At 31.7% G+C, this 22,194-nt stretch overlaps 1 protein-coding gene across 3 annotated transcripts in view; it reads left to right on the top strand.

Annotated features, from left to right (window-relative positions):
- LOC140445087 (tyrosine-protein kinase transmembrane receptor Ror-like) overlaps positions 1 to 21,361 on the top strand; it is a 275,808-nt gene extending 254,447 nt beyond the window's left edge. For 2 of the 3 annotated variants that reach the window (XM_072536902.1, XM_072536901.1), the window contains exons 18-19: positions 2,526 to 2,709; positions 4,488 to 21,361. In XM_072536902.1, coding sequence (XP_072393003.1) covers positions 2,526 to 2,709; positions 4,488 to 4,656 — 353 coding nt within the window. In that variant the 3' untranslated portion in view covers positions 4,657 to 21,361. The remainder of the gene's footprint in view (positions 1 to 2,525; positions 2,710 to 4,487) is intronic. The other variant, XR_011951364.1, reaches the window with a different exon arrangement.
- Positions 21,362 to 22,194: the final 833 nt, after the last annotated feature.

The raw sequence follows: 22,194 nt of genomic DNA, 5'->3' as shown, positions 1-22,194 counted from the left end.
GTATTCTGTAACAATAGAGGACGAACAACAATTGAGGGTTAGAATAATTGAAGCTGCAAATCAAATTCGTCAGAAAAATATGATTTTTCGGCGCATTCGGTTTTCTTTATTAAAACGATACCGAATGTGTATTGAAGAAAATGGGGGTCATTTTGAACATTTATTGTAATATCATATTTATAGAGGTTATAGACATTTTTTGTACTTGTTAATTCATTTAAGCCATTTATTTAGTTGCACGTAATTTTTTAAAGGTTAATGAAAAGAGCCGTAACTCAATAAAAACTGTTTTTTGAAAAAAGTGATAAGAGGCAAAAAATTTTAAAAATAATGTGTTAAACTAATGATTCCACAAAATTCATTTGATTTGAACGTACTCAAAAGTTTGGGTGGATTTAGGGCTGCACACCCCCCTTAAAATTTTTCTGTGCGCTTAGATTTTGTTGTTTCTTTTGTATGAAAATGCTTTTAGAACAAGAAATAAACGTGTCCATTTTTATTACAAAATGTTAAGTAGTTTAGGAGATAATGCAAAAAAAATTTTATTTTATAACTTCAAAGGGCTGTAACTTTTTTTGTGTACACTTTTGTACTAAGGTAAGTTGGATTCAATCAATTTATTTTTGTCCCCGGAATGCGTGATTTAATTTATGACATACCTTTTTGAAACACCCTGTATAGAAGTGTAATACCAACATTCCCTACCGTCTCCTGTTAACTTTTTGTGTCCCATTCTTGCCATTTTTCCTTTTGCTCTTTCTTCTTTCGCCACTTTGCTTATTTGTTTCTGTATTTATTTTTCTTTTATTGTTAGGTCATTGTTTATGTAAATGCGATCGTTATGGTTTTTTAACTTGCTCTCTTGTTTTTCAATATCTCTGTTTTTCTATCATTATTTCTGCTTCTATAACGCAGAGATTCTCCCCAATCTTTGTGGTATTCCTTAATTATCTGCTTATTAAATTTTTTCATTATGTTTCCTCTTATGTTTCTATGGTCGTTTGTGTCCATTTTTAGTCCTGGTATTATCAAGTTATTTTTTTTATTATATTTCCCTGTGTTCGATTCTTTCCTGTAGTGCTTTAGTTCTCTTTTAAAATTCTGATTTTCTTGCCTCATTTCCATTAATTGCGTATTGTTTTCAGCTTGTTTTTCTTCACTTGCTTTATTTCGTTCATTATTTCTGCATTTTCCTCACTGCATTTGTAAATTTGTGTTCATCTTCTTCATTTTTCTGTGGCGTTCTCTTTGTTTTTTGGTTCTTCCAAAGCCGTAATATTGTTCTCCTCTTTTCCATTTATTCTCTTCGTCGGTTGCCACCTCGCTTACAGTTTTGTTTTTCTGTGCATTCATTGTATTTTAATTACCTATTTCTTTATTTACTTAACACCATTACTTGACTTTTATTGGGAATTGCGTCAAGAGGCTGCCCAATATAAATTCAGTTAAGAAAAAAGAACTTTTTATTCCTAATTCATACATACCAAGTCTGGAAAAAAAATGTTTCAAACTAGAAATAAATCACTTTACAGTAAGTTAAAGAACAGGCAATTTATTTACTAAGCCCTATGAGAATAATAATTTAAAAAAATCACTTCAAATGTTCAAAATTCTCTTCGTTCATCTCTTTACAATGTGCAAGTGTATTATTAAATTCATGGAGTCACTCCTTCCATGGCGTCTACACCTATTAGTTCACATTCATCAATAATTATTTGTTTCAAATCCTGCAAATATTTTAATATAAAGACGTAATATAGATAACTTAATAGAAAAAAATGTAAAGGATTAAGGTCCGGAGAACGAGCGGACCACTCGATGAATCCTCTCCGTCCAATCTATTGATTTGGAAAATTCGCATTCAAAAAATTTCTAATCCGTCGCTAATAGTGGGGAAGCGCTGTTGAAACCAAAAATTTTGTGATAACTGGCCAGTCTGTGTTGAAGTGCAGAAATAATTTGACTATTTATTTAGTAAATCTAAATATTTATCACCAGTCAAGTTTCCCGCTATGAAAAATGGGTCTATAACTCTATTTTGCACAATTTTCATCCAAACATTTAACATTTTTGGATGCTGTTTCATGATAACTATAACCGATCACTGTTAATATTTTAGTAATAATTAGTTTATATTATTACTCTTGATATATCTGAATTAGGAATAACAAGCTTTTTTTTAAATCTGAAAAAATATACACATATACATATCCCATTTAATACACTACCGAGCATAAAGTTAGGGCTACTCCGTAATTTGAATATATTTTAGAAATCATTATTATTTGGTTTTTATGATTTTGTCCATGTTTGCTTTTGTAAATGTTCACGTTTGGGAACCATAAGTGAGAACAGGGAATACGCATTGATTGTATACTTTGGTCTTAATATGTTGTGGATATCTTTTGTTTTTAAGAAGCATAAGTATTATTATTATCAATTAAATAAGTAAAATTTTAATGGCATGTATAAGTTGACCTCTAAGAAACCTTTGTCAAATTTATTAAATATGTATAAAATTTTAGGGGCATATTTTAAGACAGCTCCTACACCCCAAAAATATAGCCATAGTTCCAAATCAAGTCACACATCAGATTCACAATCTGCATGTCCTACTATTGACAATCAGATGTCCTTCACTTGGGAAAGAGATCACCATAAACCTACTTCCAGTAGATTAAATGACAGCCAAAGCAGTTTGACGTCTCGGTAAGTATTACCTATATGAACCATGATTGTCTTTTTTTAGCATTTGTTAATCCTCTGAATGTGGTAATTTTTGTATTTTAAAATTATAGGAATTTATAACAGTCTTTCTCGTATTATCTCGTTTATCTTGTTTATTAGATACATTTCTTTCTTTTAGCTTTACATTGGCAGAATGCCAAGCACGAAAATGATATAAGAATCCCTTATCTTAATGGAGCTACTCATCAATGGATTAAAACGTGAATATGAATGTTGAAATATCATAAATTTGTTCTGGATAATCTCAATTGTATCATCCTGAATAAGCTTTATTAACAATAATATGAAGTTAAAATTTCGATTTTATCCAGTGCGCATATCTTATGTAAAGTATTGATTGACATTCAGTGTGTTTGATTACGTAACTGCTATTGTCTAATCTGTTGACACCGACCATACATGACTTCATTCCAGATATACATGAAGTCTTCTTCTTATTCTTCATTCCTGGGTTTAGGTATTTGTTGCTTAAACCGGCATCAACTTTGGTCCATCTTTTCAATGGGCATCTCACATTTCTTCTTCCTTTCGGTTTTCAATTTAGCAATTACTTAGTTTATCGATTGTAATTCATACTGTTTTTATCTTGTTTTTCCCTTTTTCCTCTGTATTCGTTTATTTTCTCATTTATTCAGTAGATGTTCAGTTCAGTTGTAAGACAAGAACTTCAGTTCTTGTCTTACAACTTTATTTCTCTATCAAGATGCTTTTCACTCTTCCGAGAAATCTCTATACTCTATAAACCCCTCTTTGCATTATCCTTTTTGCGTCATTACCCAGTTTTCTTGCCCATACTTACTGAGTAGAAGTGGTCATTATGATTGTATGGTTTCTTGTTTTGTTCTTTAATGTTTTGTGAATTATTCCACAATATATAGGGAGCAACAAAAAAATGAGTCATAAATTAAACCATATCTTCTAGGACCAAAAATAGCTCGATTAAACTTAACTATATAGAAATGTGTACACATTTTGTAATGAAAATTTTCACGTGGCTTCCTTCTGGTGAGCGTATCTTAATAAAAACAGAAGTATAAAATAGAAAAATAACGAAATCTGTGCACACGATAAAAATGTTATGGATGTTTTGATCCGCTAAGCTAAACTTCTTCCCCCCCTCCCCAAATGTTTATGTTATTTTTACGTTACAACTAAATTGTTATTATTGTACCATTAGTTTAATTCAATGTGTTTGAAATTTTTTAGGCACTTAGTACATTTTGAAAAAGTCAGTTTTTATTAAGCTATTTTTTTCAGTGTTTCCAAATTTTGAATAACAGAAAGGTTGTGTGTGTGTGTGTGTGTTGGGTATCATGCCATCAGATAATATCTATTTGCCACAAAACATGAAAATTATTAAGTATTGGAAATAATATTTTAAAATTTTATATAAAAAATTAAGTTTTAAAATAAAATTTAAAAAAATAATAATTTTTGAATTATTCGTTTAATTTGTGAAAAAAATCTTATTCTTTTTTTTTATATAAGGCGCAGTTTTTATGCAAATTTATTTATATAAAAGTGGTTTCAGTGAAATTTACTGAAACTTAGGTAGCTTTGGTCATGCTGATCAAAAGTTCTTATTGTCCCAAGACTCATACATCAATTGTTTCTGAATCATGTATATTTTTTATATAAACCAACATTCATTACTTTACTTTATCTTCATATGTTAATGCAAAAACATTTATAATCATAGGTAATTCTACAAATATATTTATATTTTGTCTGTTCACTAGATCTTCAAGTTTGGGCAATACAACACAAAGTACTGTTATAAGCAACGAAATGCGCAAAGAAAAACGTCCAAAGAAGAGCATCGATTCCTTGGAAAGGCTTAACCCCAAAAATACCGTAGTAAGCAGCAGTGGTAATGGTGATGGTGTTGAAACAAAAATCACGTTGTAAAAATTTCACTCTTGTTGTTATTTAAAATGTTAAAATAGTTTATTTCTTATTGTCTTAAAATTGGAAAGTAGAAAATTAATATTTAAAATATTTCAAATTTTTAAGAGTACTTATATTTGTTGTTTTCAAGAGTAAATTTTAATAGAACACGTCATAGATTCTGTAACACCAAGATGAAGATGGTCATTTCTTCAGATCGTATCATTCATTGATGATAGTAAATAATCTTTCAATAATGGAAATGTAGTCGATTGCAATTTAAACAACATATGTTGTAAATGTCCCACATACTTACATATGAAGGGGTCAGAAGCAAAACCGCCTAAGTAGCAAAATACTGGATGTTCAAAATTAAAAATTTTAAAGTACTAAACAATTCAAAATAAGTATAAAATTTTAAAGATACTTCTGGTGAGAAATTTTTTTTATTTTTTTTTTTGCCTCTTTCGACAAAAAAATCACTTAGGTTGTTTTACCTTTAAGCAAAAATGACTTTATAATATACAAAAAGAACTAAACAAAAGCTTAATTTTCAATTAATATTAATTTTTTCTTTAAAAAAAAAAACAAAAATGTTACTCTTTTAGAACACTAGAGTTACTCATAATCTGAGAAAAAATCTATGTAGTCGTCTTGTTCGTCGTTGGCATCTTCTTTGGAAGACTGAACAGCAGTGCTTCCTTTTTTACTTGTGTTTTTTGCTGCTTTGACTCATGCGGCAAATCATTATAAAATTGATGGTAAATGGGGTGTATGAACTCTAGCAGCTGTTGTAAATTTTCCCATTTTTGATACTTAACTTGTCTCGTACTTCTTTTTTTCGTCTTGAGTTGATGATGAGATTAAGCTTACCAATCGATCGCATTTATTGTATGAATGCGGATGGTGAAATTTTAAATTTTATTGAAAATATGACGGTGATATAATTCCTCAACTGGGAGTTCATCGTTATCAGTGTAATTATTATCTTTGTAGAGACAATACATTTTACGAATGTTTAAATCGGATGGAAGGCATTTCGTATTTGGATATTGATTATAAGAGTAATGACTCCTATAACGTGGAAATCATCCGATATGTTCAATTACACTTAGTTTCTTTCGTTCTCTGATACTTTGTTGGTTGGGACATATTTTTATCAGGCTCCACAAAATTGTCTTTGTCAACTTTTTTACACATAATCTTAAAGCGACTATCGCTGATATCAAAAGTTTTTAGGAAAAAGCCTGCATACAGAGCGGTCAAGAAGTTTAATTTATATACAGTAATTCTTTTTGCTATTAGCAAGTTTTTTTTAGATTCAGTTTTTCTGATGTATGAAGCTAAAGTAGCTGTTTGCAGGTTGGTAAACTGTAGAACTTAAAGAAGAGTCGTTGTCTTTCAACCTCGTTAAATATTCCACATTGGTACCTACAAGTATGCACATACTCCTGAACACATTTCTCTCTCTGCTTTCATATTCCTGGCCAGCGAACCTCTTATTTGTGATTTTATTCCTCTTCCATGCATGTAGGTTACGCTTCCTTTTTTGGGTAGTTTTGAGAGTTACTGAAAAGAAGAAATATGTTAACCCCTTAAGTTGAACTTAACTTCGAAATTTCTAAAAGTACATAACTGTAATAATTACTAAATTTATCGGTATCTACAAGTTTAATATTTACATAATAAATTAATTTTCGTTAGGGATATCACGCTTAAATTGAAACTATAAATTAACAAGCTAAAACACACACTTTTACTACTCAAATATTATACTCCACATGCGTGCTTGTAGTTGCTTCCTCGGCAGATATTATGGGATTATCGCTGTCGTTATCTTCTTTATATTCACTCGGAATAAAATCAGATTCTCCATCTGCAGCATATGGATCACTATCTGACTCTAAAAATAATATAACTTTAAAATTATTTAACTAATAATTCTATTATTTTATTATTTTTCCAAAAATCATTATAACTTACCTGACTCAAAAAACATGATCGAAATATTATGACAAAATATATAATTTCTGCAAACAATAGTATCACTTAAAACACTGCTATTAATCCAATAAAGAAGTATAACCTACACACCATAAACAAATCCAAACCGTTGAGTGGAACCCAAACAACATAAGTAATAAAAATATATTTATTTGTAGTTGCTTGTTTGGAAGTAAAACAGCCTAGGTGCACTAAGGCGATTTCTGCTCTTAACGGTTGGTGAATTTCATTTTGGTTGTTTTTTCTATTCATCAAAAGATGGCGATAAAGTAGAGTTAGAGCGTAGTCGATTTTACTACCAAACAATATAAGATATTCAGAACGCGAAACATCACTAAAGTCGTTTTGGTGAAAATTGGACTTAGGCGGTTTTACTTCTAACCCCTTCATGTATGCAACAAGTTTAACAGACGATCGATGAAAGTCGTTAGCGTTTTGCCTGACTACCTGAATATTAATCAGTAATGAGTTTCAATAATTTTATTTACTTTGGTTTTTACAGAGACCTCTTTATACACTCACATAAATTTTCTGAAAGATTAACTGTCACACTGAGATATTCAATGGATTCAGTCTAATATATATGGTTACGATCAAAAACCAATATTTTTTAAATTAATATAACGCAGTGGTTTGTTAAAAAACAAAATAAGTGATGCGCACACACTATGAACTCCCCACTGTGAACATCCTCTATCGACCCGGGCAACACGGTCTGTCCAAGGATAGTGGTATTTACCACTCTATTCCTAAGCATAGATCATCATCATCTTTGGCTCGACAATCTTCTGTGGATCTTGGCCTGCTCTAAGATTCGTCGCCATTCTGTTCGGTTTTTGGCAACATGTTGCCATCTTCTGATTTTTAATATCCGTAAGTCGGTTTCAACTCCATCTAACCACCTAATTCGCGGTTGGCCTTTGCTTCTTCTTCCTACAGGTGTTCCTGTGGTTAGCTTTTTAGCAATCGTATTTTCTGGCATTCGTATTATGTGTCCAGCCCATCTAAGTCGCTGTGTTTTAATGAACGTTATGACATCTGGCTCATCAAAGAGCTGATACAATTCAAAATTATATCTTCTGCGCCACTGCCCTTGGTCGTTTATAGCTCCAAATATTTTACGGAGTATTTTACGCTCAAATACGCTTATTCGTCTTTTGATTTCTTCGCTTGTTTTATTGGTAGCAGTTAATAGCGACCCAAGGTATGTGAAGTTGTCCACACGTCCAAAGGTATGACTTCCAAAGACTGTTTCTCGTTCCTCATTTGCTATCGGATCTTTTGTAACCAACATGTACTTGGTTTTGTCTTCGTTGATGACTAGACCGACCTGTTTCGCCGCTGTTTCCAATTCTAGGAGATATTGCTCAACATCTCGCTTGCTACGCCCTATTATGTCAATGTTATCAGCATATGCTAAGACTTGTATCGATCTATTGTAAATTCGTGTATCTCGGACTGCCTTTTCTAAGGCAACATTAAATAGGAGGCAAGCCAGAGCATCCCCTGGTCTGAGTCCATCCTTTATCTCAAAGGATCTAGAATTCTCTTCCTGTATTCTAACAGTGGCTTCTAAGTTAGACATTGTCATTCTCGTTAGTCGGATGAGTTTCTCTGGTGTACCAAACTCATGCATTGATTGGTATAGCACTGTTCTCTTGACACTGTCGTATGCGGCCTTGAAGTCGACGAATAGGTGATGGGTTTCAATATTGAATTCTAATGTTTTCTCGAGAATCTGTCTTATTGAATGAATCTGGTCAATTGTTGATTTTTCTGGAGTGAATCCAGCTTAATATTTACCAACTATGCCCACTGTGTAAACTTGCAGCCTTTCGTAGAGAATATTTGCTAGTATTTTGTAAGCAGTTGTTAACAGGGTTATACCTCTATAGTAATAAGCATAGATTCCACCCAGTTCAAACATATGTCCTCGACTCCTTTACGTCTCAGAGCATTGATTATGTATGTTATCGAAGTGTTGTCAAAAGCCCCCTCTATATCCAAAAAGGCTCCCTCTTTATTTTCAGTTGTGTTCTCCACTTTTTCTACGAGTATGTCTCAGTTGAATTCACTGCTTTAGAGGCATGTTATTCTTGATGTATTGGAATGTGTACCAATGTTTCATCCCTAATATACATGTCCAGTAGTTTCTCTAATTTCTTCTGTACGAATGACATTAGACTTATTGGTATTAGAGACTTTGCCTTTTCCCGTCTTTTTGTCTCCGGTTTAGGGATGAAAGTTACTCTAATCTCTCTCCATGCTTTAGGTATGTACCCAAAGGATACACTACTTCTAAGTACATTGCATATTCTACTGTACAAAAGTTCCGGCCCGCAGTGGTTTGTTAAAAAATAACATAAGTGATGTACAAACACTATGCAAACTGTCATAATATATCAGTCATGTTGTATTAAAGGTAAACTTCTTGGCCAGTTTAAATATCTTTATCATTATTGACCTTCATGTAACATACATACGTGTCAGAGTGACTTTCATACGAAACTTTTTTTCAAATTGTAACGTCTAAATTAGAAAAAACAAACATCGAGTTGGTCATTGGAGTTTAAAAATTATGAATAGGGTTAAAAAACAAACATCGAGTTAAACATTGGAGTTTAAAAATTATGAATAGGGTTTGATATCTCGAGAAATACACGTCTAAATAAAAAATAAACCAAAAAAAAACACGCATTTAATATTGTCTAAAATTGAAACATTTCATGTAAACTTTGAAAGTGTGACAACTACTTATAAGTACTTTTTATGAGTTTACCAATACATTTAAACCATATATTCACTTTTACTTCCTTTAAAAGACAAAAAGAAATAGAAAAAATTTGTTTATGTTGGTATAAATTGAGTGATATATTAGTTTAAAGAAAGGTACAGGTTTGTACTAAATTACTTAAAAATTTAAATATATCGCGTTTCTTATTAAAACATGAAGTAATGGCATAAAAGTAATTAAAGTGCTTGAAGATCTTTGTACAAAAAGATACATGCGTAGATTATTAACTAGAAATTAAAAAATAATAATAAATTTTCGGCTACACCGGATGCAGCAATAACATTTGCTTAGTTTTAGTGTTAATTTTTGTCCTGCTATTGTTCTAATGTTTACTATAGACAAAAATTAAAGTACGATCTCATATACGAGACAACCATATATCCGTAGACAACCACAGCATCAGTGACGTTTCACAATTATAGGTACTTACTAATGCGATAGAAGCTGTAAATTTAAGAACTCACATTAACGTTTTTTTTTATACTGTTATAAAACTAATCTCTTGTGGCATGTATTTTTGTAATTATTGTCGAATGAAATTAATAATGATTTCAAAATTGAAATATAAAATTTATATCAATAAGTTTTTGGGTAAATAAATTAGAGTATCCCTTCTTAGATTTTGTTGAGTCTCAGTAGCGCATCCATTAAAAATTGTGAAACTGTGCCACTTTATATGATAATTTTAAATGGTACCAGAATTATAAAATCATATAGCTGTCGTTGAAAAGAACTTGAAACTTTTACCAGGTATGACTTGCCTTATGATCCAATTTTAAATTTTAACGTAAATATATTTATAATTATGAAATAGAACTTCATCAATTAATATACCTAAGGAAGATGGTATTTATAGCTTTCGGACATTTTTTTTATATTTCAAGAATCTCTACAATGCAATAAAAGAAAAAAGTACAAGATTTACAAATGTAATGGGTCTGTGTAAAAACTTTAAACTTTAACAAAATTTAAATTAAAAATACATATTGGTTCTTTTGCACAAAATTAGAATACTCAGCAAACGGTTGTAATACATGTTGAATAGAAAAACAAATTAAAATAATAATGACACTTTTCTTAACACAAAGTTAATAAAACAATTTTGACTATATGTTAAAATTGATTTGTATAAGAAAAATCTTTTGAACAGTGTCTATATATAAACACATCGTTGACCGAAAGACAAAATATAACTATTTAATCAAACTTTGGTTTTAAAATAACTACAGAGGGATCAGTGTAATGCCTTCAATAGCAAGAATCTTTTCATCAGTTATAAAAGAAAAACTAGAACAACACATGGACCATTATAGCGAAGAACAAGCCGGATTCCGAAAAGCCAGATCATGTTTAGATAATATATTCATTATGAGACAGGTGACTGAAAAGAACAAAGAAAAAAACATTGAAACACATATGACCTTTATCGACTTAGAGAAAGCATACGGTAGCGTGCCCAGGAAACAACTATGGGAAGCAATGAGAAGAATGCGCGTCAGAGAGAAATGGGTGAATATAACACAAAGACTGTATAAAGAAACACAAGTGCAAATAAAGTTAGGTAATGAAATAACAAAAACAATCACCGCAACAAAAGGCCTCAAACAGAGATGTGGTCTCTCACCTATACTTTTTAACATATATATAGATCAGGCTTTGAAAAGATGGTATAGAAAATGCGGAACAATGGGCATACCAGTACAAGAGAATATATTACATTCACTACTTTTCGCAGATGATCAAGTCATTTTTGCACAAGACAGGGAGGATATGGAATATATAATAAGGAAATTAAAGGAAGAATATGAACTTTGGGGACTCAAGATAAATATGTGCAAGACCGAATACTTATGTATTGGACCCGAGGTTGCAGATTTGAACTTAAGTTTAGAAGAAGAGACTATTAAGAGTTGTAAGGCTTTTAAGTATTTAGGGTCAATGATTAGCCGAGATGGTACTTGTATGAAAGATATAGAAATGAAAATAGCACGGGGAAAACAAGCTACAAGAGCACTTCATGGAGTGATATGGAACAACACTCTAACCAAAGAAAACAAAAAGAGGATCTATCAAAGCATAGTGATGAATATTACCCTATATGGAGCGGAAGTATGGCCAATGACAACAACAATACGAAATAAAATAAGAACAGTTGAACTGGACTTTATGAGAAGATGTCTACAAATCACCAAAGCGGATAGAATAAGAACGGAGGAAATATGGAACATAATGGAAGTAAAATGCTCAATTACAAAAAAGTTGGAAAACAGAGCCCTGCAGTGGTACGGTCCATGTACAAAGAATGCCAGAGCATAGGTGGCCGAAAAGAATATTAAACTGGGACCCGCCGGGAAGAAGACAGAGAGGAAGACCTGCTACAAGATGGAAAACATACGTCGGAAATGCTATGATAGATAGAGACCTCAGAAAAGGTGACTGGGAGAATAGAGTGCTGTGGAGGACGAAAACGGCGAACTCATAATGGGAAAAGCCGACGAAGAGGAAGAAGGTTTTAAAACGAATATCTACCTACAAAGATTGAAAAAAGGTAAAAACAAAAACCAAGAAAGCGTTTAGAGATATCGACTTTGATAAGAATTTTTTATTGTTTTTGTTCACCAAAACAAACAAGTTAATTTGAAATTTTATTAGTAACATTTAATTCTGTTCATCTTTGCTACCAACTCAGAATATGTGGGAGATTTAAAAAATCTACTGTACCAAAAATGCCCATTTTTCAAAAGGAAAAATATAATTGTAGATTTTATTAAGATTATCAATTTCTGATGTTTTGTTCATTGTATTAGAACCTTTGCTGATATGCACCATCTCAAGAAAAGTACGATTATGTTTGTTATTCTCTGTGTTCAATATCTTTGGATAATGAAAATTCATAATGTGGTTATTTTGAATAGCGTGTTCTGCTAGGGTAGATGAAGCTTTAAGAAGTCTGCAATCACTTTTGTGAGATATAATGCGGTCAGAAGGAATACAATTTTGTTATTAACTTAAGTTTTGTGTTAGAAAACGTGTCATTATTATTTTAATTTGTTTTTCTCTTCAACATGTATCACAGCCGTCTGCTATGTACTCTAATTTTGTGCAAAAGAACCAATATGTATTTTTAATCTAAATTTTTATTTTACAAAGTTTTTTAAAGTTTTTACAAGAGCCCATCACTTGTACATCGTGTATTTTTTTCTTTTGTTGCATTGTAGAAACTCTTAAAAAAAGAAATAAAATTTTCCAAAAGCTTGAATCTTCAAATAATAGTGTGCCTTATTTAAGCCCCAGTTTTGACTTCAATACACGAATAATATATATATATATATATATATATATATATATATATATATATATATATATATATAGATATGGATATATATATATATATATATACATATATAATAAGACATATTATTAAACGTATTCAATGTCCAGGTTGAACCACGTCAAAAATTTGACTACGTTGAGATTTAACTCCCTCTCTGGAGTATTCATCAGGGCTTTCGTGGTCTCAGTATCTTGAGTCCCCATATCATTTCACTAGTACACTCTTCAATGCAGTACTATTATTTTTTCTAATATTAATCTTAATTGTTCGAACTGTACGAACCGCGCTATATATATATATATATATATATATATATATATATTTCGATCCACTCCTGGATCGGTCGCCATTGATACTTATTTTGACACATCACTTTGTTTAGACCATGGCCCCCAACCGTTTTTCCACAATCTTCGGAATTATTAAGTTGCATGCATTAGTTCTTAATAGTTATATTTATTTAAAAATAAAGAAAATCTTTTACTTTACCATGGCCCCCAACCGTTTTTCCACAATCTTCGGAATTATTAAGTTGCGTGCATTAGTTCTTAATAGTTATATTTAATTAAAAATAAAGAAAATCTTTTACTTTTTTTTAAACTGTTTTTTATGTGTGACATTTTAGCTCAGAAAATATTAATACCATAAAAACCTTTTAGCCTTCAATTTAGTTGGAAATAGATTTTATATTTATTTATAGAATTATGATGATGTTCTGGTTGATAATACCTATTTAATTTGGTATAAAAGTTTTTTGTACAAAGATTTTTATTTGGCAGCAATTGGCAGCAAGTCAACGGGCAGGTTTAAACAATTAAGATATATCTCTATATCAATTTGCAGCTATTTTTCATGTATATTTTTAGTTGTTATATTTTTTTATGTTATACACTTATAGTATACATTTAAATTATGTAAAAGATTTGTACTATGTTTAATTTGCTACTTAACTAGAATTGATGTATTTATTGAAAATTGTTATTTACTCTTGTTGTAAGTTATCAGATCTCTAGCAGCCAGAACAAAATAACAATAGCAACTATTTATACTAATCAAGTACAAACTATTCGTGCAATAAACTTGTGAAAATATATTGAAACGGAAAAACGTTCACTGCTAAAATATGTTTAAATACGACTGAAAATTCACCTATGAAATGTTTGGCTTGAACACTTGGTTATTAGTCAGTTAAAGAAGTAACTCGGTCAGTTAAAGAAAACACTAGGTCACTCGGCCAGGTGCCTGTCGGGATATATCTTGGAATAAACTAAACTTAGGCAACAAATAGAGAGGATTCTAACTGCCTTGTATAACCGTCGAATAGTTTTTGGTTTTTGTGAGACAAGACAGCCAGAACGGCACTGTTTAAATCGTTTCTTTAATCTCGTGATTAACGATAAATAGAATTATTTAGAATTGATCTAATTGGACAAAGCAATCATAACTTTCATTAATGAAATTCATTTATTATTTACAAGCTACTTGTAAACATGCATGCATAATACAGTATTTTCATAAAATATAAAATAAATGCATAAAATATTCTATAAATATTATTTTTTAACGAAAAATAAGTCTATTCTTTATTTAAAAAATACATATTTATGTAATATCAGAATATTTTAAACAGTGTCAGTAGTTTGGTAAATTACTTCTAGAAAAGTAAAATCGAAGAGTTGTGAGCGCAATGACCGGCGCATCGTTAGGCGTTGATACCATTAAATTGTAGTCTCTTTCGAAACATTCTTTATATTTCTGTTTAATAAGTTTACAAATATATAACGAAACCAAATACCTGCCATATTGAACAAAAGAGTAAATAACATTTCGATTAATGTAACATTTCCTAAAGCCTAATTTGAGCGTTCGAATATACAAATTAAAAGTTAACTGTTGATAAATCATATCAATTATTATTTGCTAGTTACATATTTCAAACAAATTAATTTTTAGGATATGGTGTTATAATAGAAATTGAAAAGAGCCAGTTGTATAAAACGTATAAACCAAATTTTTTTATACGTAAGTAAGCCTTCAAATTTATAATATTAATGTTTAGAATAATGTTTAACGTTTTATACAACATTTTATCCAAGAATATCGTGGACTATCATGAGGATAAATGCAAGTTATTTGGAATATGTCTTATTTTAGCAAAAATTTTACGTTTGAACGTAGAATTAAATTTTAAACATAAAATGTTCCTTATTAAGGTCCCAGTAGACAGTTCAATAGTTATATCATACATTTATATGTCCCATCCGCACAAATAAATGTATGCTATAAATGTTTTTGAGACATTATTTATAACAGTTATATATACATAAATTAAAACACTGATGAAATGGCCTAAGAATCGAAAGTGTATGCTAATATATCTTCTATAGCTTGTCTCAAAATATATAGTCTTGGAGTTTCTATTGTTAAAGGATTAGTGTTATTATTGCCATTGTCATCAGTGGAATAACCAAAGTTACCTTTACCTCTATTTTATTGTAAAAAAATGTTTTATTGCTTTGATTGGTCGCTATTATTATCATATAATAATCTTCTTCTTCTTCTTATAATGGCGCTACAACCCTTTGTGAGTCTTGGCCTGCTTAACAATGTTCTTCCATTCTGCCCTGTCGGATACTTTTCTTCGCCACTGCCTGATGTTCATGGTTTTAAGATCCCTCTCTACGTCGTCTATCCATCTTTTACGGGGCCTTCCTCTTGTTCTGTTTCCTTGGGGCTTCCATCTCTGAACTACTTTTACAGCTCGATTATCTGGCATTCTTTCTAGGTGACCAAGTCAGTTTAGTCTTTGTGACTTTACAAATCTGACAATATCTGCGCTCTGCATTAGTTCATCCAGCTCGTGGTTCATTTTAATTCTCCTCGAACCATCGCTGCATTGGGTTGGTCCAAATATCTTCCTTAGTATTTTGCGCTCAAATATTCTCAGTTGATTTTCATCAATGGTTGAGAGGGTCCACGTTTCGAATCCATATGTGACCACTGGTCTAATTACTGTTTTGTAGATTCTCAGCTTAGACTCACGATTCAGTAACTTACTTTTCATTAAGTCTTTGTATGCATAAAAGCATTTATTACCGCTAAGAATCCGTGCTTGTATTTCTTGACTGATGTTGTTGTTGTCATTTATTATTGAACCTAGGCAGGGAAAAGTGGAGGCATATTTGCAGATATGGTTGTCTACCTTCAGATTCTCATGTTCATTCATTTATATATAGACCAAACGTAGCAGCTTCTTGTTTCAGTTCTATAACTTTTTCGCTTAATACCCTTTTGTTGCGGCTTATTATAGCAACATCATCCGCATATGCGCATATTTGCATTGATCTTGTATTAATACAGCCGTTTATATCCAGTTTTCTAAAGTTAGATTAAAAAGTGTTGTTGATAAGGCATCACCTTGTCTAACTCCATTTTCAATATCAAAGGCCTGCGTCATATCTCCATATAATAATATATCTCATATAATAATACAAACATTAATAATAAATATTATTCCATCTCTAATTCTGTTTCACTGTCAGGAGTCCCCGGTTGTATATTATAACTTTGTATAGACAGATAAGACTGTTCAACTTTTACAATATGTTTTGAATTTTTCCAGCTTTCTGCCGACATATTTATAACAGTTTTAATTAACTGTATGACAGTGTCACTCAGGGTAAGAGAACTATTTTCCGCCCTCACCTTTACTTTGACTTGATGCTACATATGCTCAATAGGGTTAAATACACAATGGTGCGAAGGAAGACATAACACTGTGTGCCCCATTTGCTTTGCGAAGTTATCACATACATATTGCGTTTTAATTCCGTCTATCGGAATTAGAGCATGGAGAAGAGTTGCCAGAGACAGGGGCAAATGGAGGATTGTTCTGAAGAAGGCTTTGGCTCATAAAGAGCTGTAACGCCACTGATGATGATGATGATATTGCGTTTTAATATTAATTTTCTCTCTATTATTCTAGTAGGTGTACGTAGGTGTAGTATTTCAGTTTTACTACCTGATCTGTTTCGCGCTTTTTGTAGCTGACAACTATGGTAGCTTGCGTTATTTATTACGATTTCACTATTTTCCGGCCCACAAGTAAACTGAATTCCTGTAGTTGGCTGTATACCATGTATCACAAAAAATTTTTATTCAAAAAATTCCTTTATATAGGTATATTAATATAAACACCCTATCGGGTTACGTCACAGAACCTTTTCGGAATAACTACTCCATCATCAGTGGTAACTTGAGTTGCTATCAACAAGTCCTCACCGACACTTCGTCTAAGGACTAGCAACCCCAGTGGAGCCCTATGTTACCAATTCCGTTTATAACTTAAACATCCTATTTTTTAATATCAAACATGTAATTCAAAGTTAATCTAATTACATTTAAAGGGTTTTAACCCATATATTTAATGCCTTCAAACGTGTAAATCCAGATAGCACTGATGATGGCATAGTTATTCCGAAAACGTTATAAAGGAATTTTTTAAATATATTTTTTTTGTTTTCAGGAGTATTTTTCAAAAGAGAATTTTGAAACCAATACTGCACTGGTATCTTCATGATAGTCTAAGCTAGAGTCTTTTGATATTCTTCGCAGATAAGAGCAAACAGTTTGGAACCCACCTGTCTTTCGAACCGGCGTGAATTATTGTTATTCATTTTCCTTTATTAGAAGGTGCTTTCGTCTAGCAGTTTTACGAGAATCGACCCATTCTTTTCATATGTGTCACGAGTATCAAACCACGTTTTATCTGGATATATGATAGATTTGTTTTTTAACATATACTTCCTAATTTCAGGGAGATACTCAGTTCTCCAAGTGCGCAGTCTGTGTGATTCCAGTACTACTGCTTTTTTGTCCATCTTTCTGTCCATCAGGATATTTAAAATTTATTTTAGAAATGACTCTATGGGGGGTGGCACGACCTATATCTATATTTGTTTCTTCTTCTTGTAATTTCAATTTAACTTTATTCGAACGTAGGAACTGTCTGATTTTCATAAAGGGAATATATTTTTCTGCTTATAATATGAGTACTGTTCAACTGATGCGACTGACAATCACTACGTTTTTTCGTTCTGTCAATAGTTCTTTGCTTACAATATACTTTATCGTAGCAAGTATAGATTCTTAATGACTGATACTACCTATTCTTTTTTATTCCCCCAACATTAGCCGTACCTGATTCAGCCCTGGGCGGTAGGGTAGAAATTTAAAACGTGTTTATCAATAATGGGCTTAATCTCCTTTTTAAATCTACAGTTATATCAAGAAATACAAAAGTAAAACTCTACAAAACAATAATACGCCCAGTCCTAACATATGGTTCAGAAACCTGGACTTTAACAAAAAGCAATGAAAACATGTTAGGATGTTTCGAAAGAAAAATACTAAGGCGCATCTATGGAGCGGTAAATGAAAATGGTGTCTGGAGAAGACGATACAACTTCGAACTCTATAGGATATACCAGGAACCAGATATCGTAAAACACATAAAGATAGGACGTCTGAGGTGGGTAGGCCATGTAATGCGGATGGAGCAAACCGACCCAGCTAGAAAAACGCTCCTTGATAGACCTATTGGTCAAAGAAGAAGAGGAAGACCCAGAACAAGATTCCTAGATAACATAGACCAAGATATGAGAAATATGGAAATACGTGCTTGGCGGAGGAAGGCGATGGATAGGGACGACTGGAGAAAAATTCTTGGGGAGGCTAGGACCCACACAGGGTTGTAAAGCCAAAATGATGATTATCAATAATGGCAATAATACTATCAATCCTTTAATATATTGTGAAACAAGCTATACTAAAATTATTATAACTTTAACTAACATCGAATTAGCAATAACAATTCCCGTTTTCCTGGATTTAAAATTACATGTCTAGATTGTTTTCTCTTAACTGTTGTTCTATTAACGGTAATTCGCTACCTTTTTCATTCCTCCAATAGTATAAAATTATTCCATCTAATATTGTCCCATTTTATTTTCCTTGTGTTAATCCTACATCTTTGCCCTGTTGCTCGCTGTTTTTCAGTGCCATTTATTCAATACCTACAGTTTTAGTTGTTTCCGCCATTTTTTACTAGTTTTAAATTAATTGGGTTTTAAATTTTAAATATTGTAGTTTTATATATCCTGTTTACTATCCATTATAAAGACCTTGTTTCTCCAAATTACGTCGCTAATATATTGTGCAACTGTTTTTTTGTTATATTTTGCCTTCACTAGATATTTTTATTTAGAGCAAATTGATTTCCATAAACTGCTCTATATATTTTTTAATTGCAATATTTCATATTATCGTTTCCTTAAAAAATACCAAGTTCTTAGGAAATTTATGTATAAGAACTGATTATTAAGTTACGAGGAATTTGAATTATGTAGTAACGTTGCAGCGGAGCTCAGTGTGGTTGGCAGCATTGCTTAGGCAAGCTGTGATGTTTTTTACAATGCTCGATCGCTTTCGTATTTGCGAAGATAGATTTTTGTAGAACTAGTTTTGCATATTTGGCTGTTTTTATATATTTTGCAAGATGAATTTAAACGAAAAGGGCAACGTTTTTGCGTTTTATATTAAACCGAGTAAAACTTTTAACAAAACTTTACAAATTCTTTTTGAGATGAATGTTTGAGTCGGTAACGATGTAATGAGTGGTTCAGAAGATGTAAAGAAACCGTCTTTCTGCACACAAGCGATATGACATGTCATCCCATAAACTCCTTATAACCAGACTTATCCACGATGGACTTTTTTTGTGTCCAAAACTTATGATATCTTTAAAAGGCAAGTTTCACTCGATTAAAGAAAAATCGTGGAAGAGCATACCACAAGAACAGTCCTCATGGTCCTTCCATTAGTGAAACGACGTTATCAGATATGTTCTTGGGTTGAGGTTTAGCATGTTTTTATAATGTATATGCTGTATTCTTCAAATATAAAGCTTTAGAAAAGTACATTTTGATTGTATTATGTTTTAAATTCTGCAATTTTTGATTTGTATAAAATAAGAATGAGTAAATATGTGTTTTTTTAAAGATTCATTGCAGTTAATTATTAGAAATTTTTTTGATATATTAGGGATTGGATTTGGCAATCGTCAAATCAACAGTTGCCAGATGATTGTATTTAATCTCGAAAGAGACAAATATATACTCGTTATTGTTTCATATAAATTAAAAATTGCAAAATTCATAAAATAGTATAATCAAAATGTACTTTTTAAAAGCTTTCTCTCTTTATAAATTTGAAGCATACAACATATGCATTATAAAAACATCCCAACACTGCCAAACCAAAATATTTTATTTCATGGTTGACATTTGCGGCTATATTCAGCTTGTATTTTCGGTAAATTCAACCATTTTCTTGTATTATTTTAATGTTATTTTACGCATTTCAGTTGAAAATACGTTTATTTTGACTTTCGATTCCCAGTTCGGAAATCGTTCTCAAAATACGTGGTATGTCCCTACATATTCGTAAAAAATTGTTTTTACTATGTGCCAGTTCTTCATACAAAATTTAAATCTAAAATATCGGTTGCTTAATAGTTTCTTGCGTCATTTTAATATTATTTCCTATCTTTAATAGAAATTAACCACAATTTAAGTTGAAAAGACTGGTGAATACGTCCAATGTTATTTATTACGGGTAAACGTCAAAAAAGGTTCATTCTGGTCATTTTTGGCTCATTAAAGATTATGCTTAAACGGCATATAAGATCGTGGCGTATAAGGTCTTGTCTTAAGAGGAAGAGGAATGTTGGATTTTACGTTGTCTTAAGCTACATATCAGCATCATGTGCAAATAAGCGCCACTTTAGCATCCTGTCGTATAGGCATTACCTTAAAAGAGACAAAAATAACCAAAATGGACCTGAAAGGCCATATCACAAGGTCAAATATTTTATCAAACTGACGTAATGACGTCATAATACAGTTTTGTTTTCCCATAAGAAATAACCAGCCGTTCTGTCATAGTCTGTTTTATATGATTATTAAAATAAATAGCCAATGCTTGAATCTCAAACGTGAAAACTAAGCATCGTAGATGGAATTCATATGTTATACTAAAAAGTGACAACGAAATTTACCCCTAATTCCATGTTTGATATATAGAGAGAATCTTTTTATATAGGAATATAAAAATGTACTATGGGATACCTGGACTAGTTTTTTCGATTTTTAAAAATATAATATTCTTGGATAGTCTTTTCATAAGGTTTATAAATTGTAAATCTGCATCAACAGAATTTTTAAAAATTTATACAATTTGTACTTTTGTATATAGTTTGTAACTGAAGTCACATCATGCCAAATTTTTATATACTAAAGCCTAAATGAACTATGCATTCTTTTCATTTTTATATATTTTTATTTATTATAATTATTTTTTATCGGCATGGTACAACCAGTAAGAATTTGATACTATTTTTCGTATCAGATGTCAGAACAGCGCTGGCTTTGTAAATGTCGGTAACTATTTATATCGTAAAACATTTATTAAAGTGGTTAATATATTGTGTGTCTGTGTGAGTTTATATTATAAATATATGTAAAATTATTATTAAACTGGAGTTTTATTTTTTTCGCTACTCAAATAATTACCACGTGGTTTTCGAAGTGGTTTTTGACGAAAAAAGATGAAGTCCAACTCAGGACATTTGAGAGAAAAATACTGAGGAAAGTTTATGGCCCGGTACAAGAGGAAGATGGCACATGGAGAATCAGGAGAAACGACGAGGTTAATGAGTTAAATGAAGGTTATGACATTGTAAGATTTGTGAAAAGTCAAAGACTGTCATGGCTGGGAAATGTGCAGAGACAAAACGATGCAAAAACAACAAAGAAAATGTTACAATGGAAGCCCATAGGAAGGCTCAGAACGAGATGGTTGGATGACGTAGAAGACGACCTGAAAACAATGAACATAAGACAATGGAGAAGAAGGGCACAAGAGAGATCTGAATGGAAGGACATAGCCAGACAGGCAAATACCCATCCAGCGTTATGATGCCAAAAGAAGAAGGTTTTCAAAGTATAATAGATTTGATTAAAAATTAGGACGACCAATGGTCGGATATACTGTAGCCTTGACAGATCTCTAGTGCTTAAATTTGTCATTTAAAACACCTCATACACAGCACTTATGAGGTATCACAACCTCAATAGTGGTGTGTTCATAAAGCCTCCTGATTTCTTCATTATATATATGCCACTATCGTATAAAGCCTTTATAATGGCATCAGTCTTTTCGAATCTTCTTTCAGAGAGAACCCATATACAGTGTAGGTAAAAATTTATAGTCGGTATGGACCTTACGTGAGAGGAGTGAGAAACACCTGTTTAAAAAGAGAGAGGTATATTAGGTCCGCCCTTTATATCGTCGAAAATGCATTAGTGTA

This window comes from Diabrotica undecimpunctata, chromosome 7, assembly GCF_040954645.1.
Source record: "Diabrotica undecimpunctata isolate CICGRU chromosome 7, icDiaUnde3, whole genome shotgun sequence".
Classification (NCBI taxonomy): domain Eukaryota; kingdom Metazoa; phylum Arthropoda; class Insecta; order Coleoptera; family Chrysomelidae; genus Diabrotica; species Diabrotica undecimpunctata.
The sequence above is the reverse complement of the archived record's forward strand: the minus strand, read 5'-3'. Positions and strand labels throughout refer to the sequence as shown.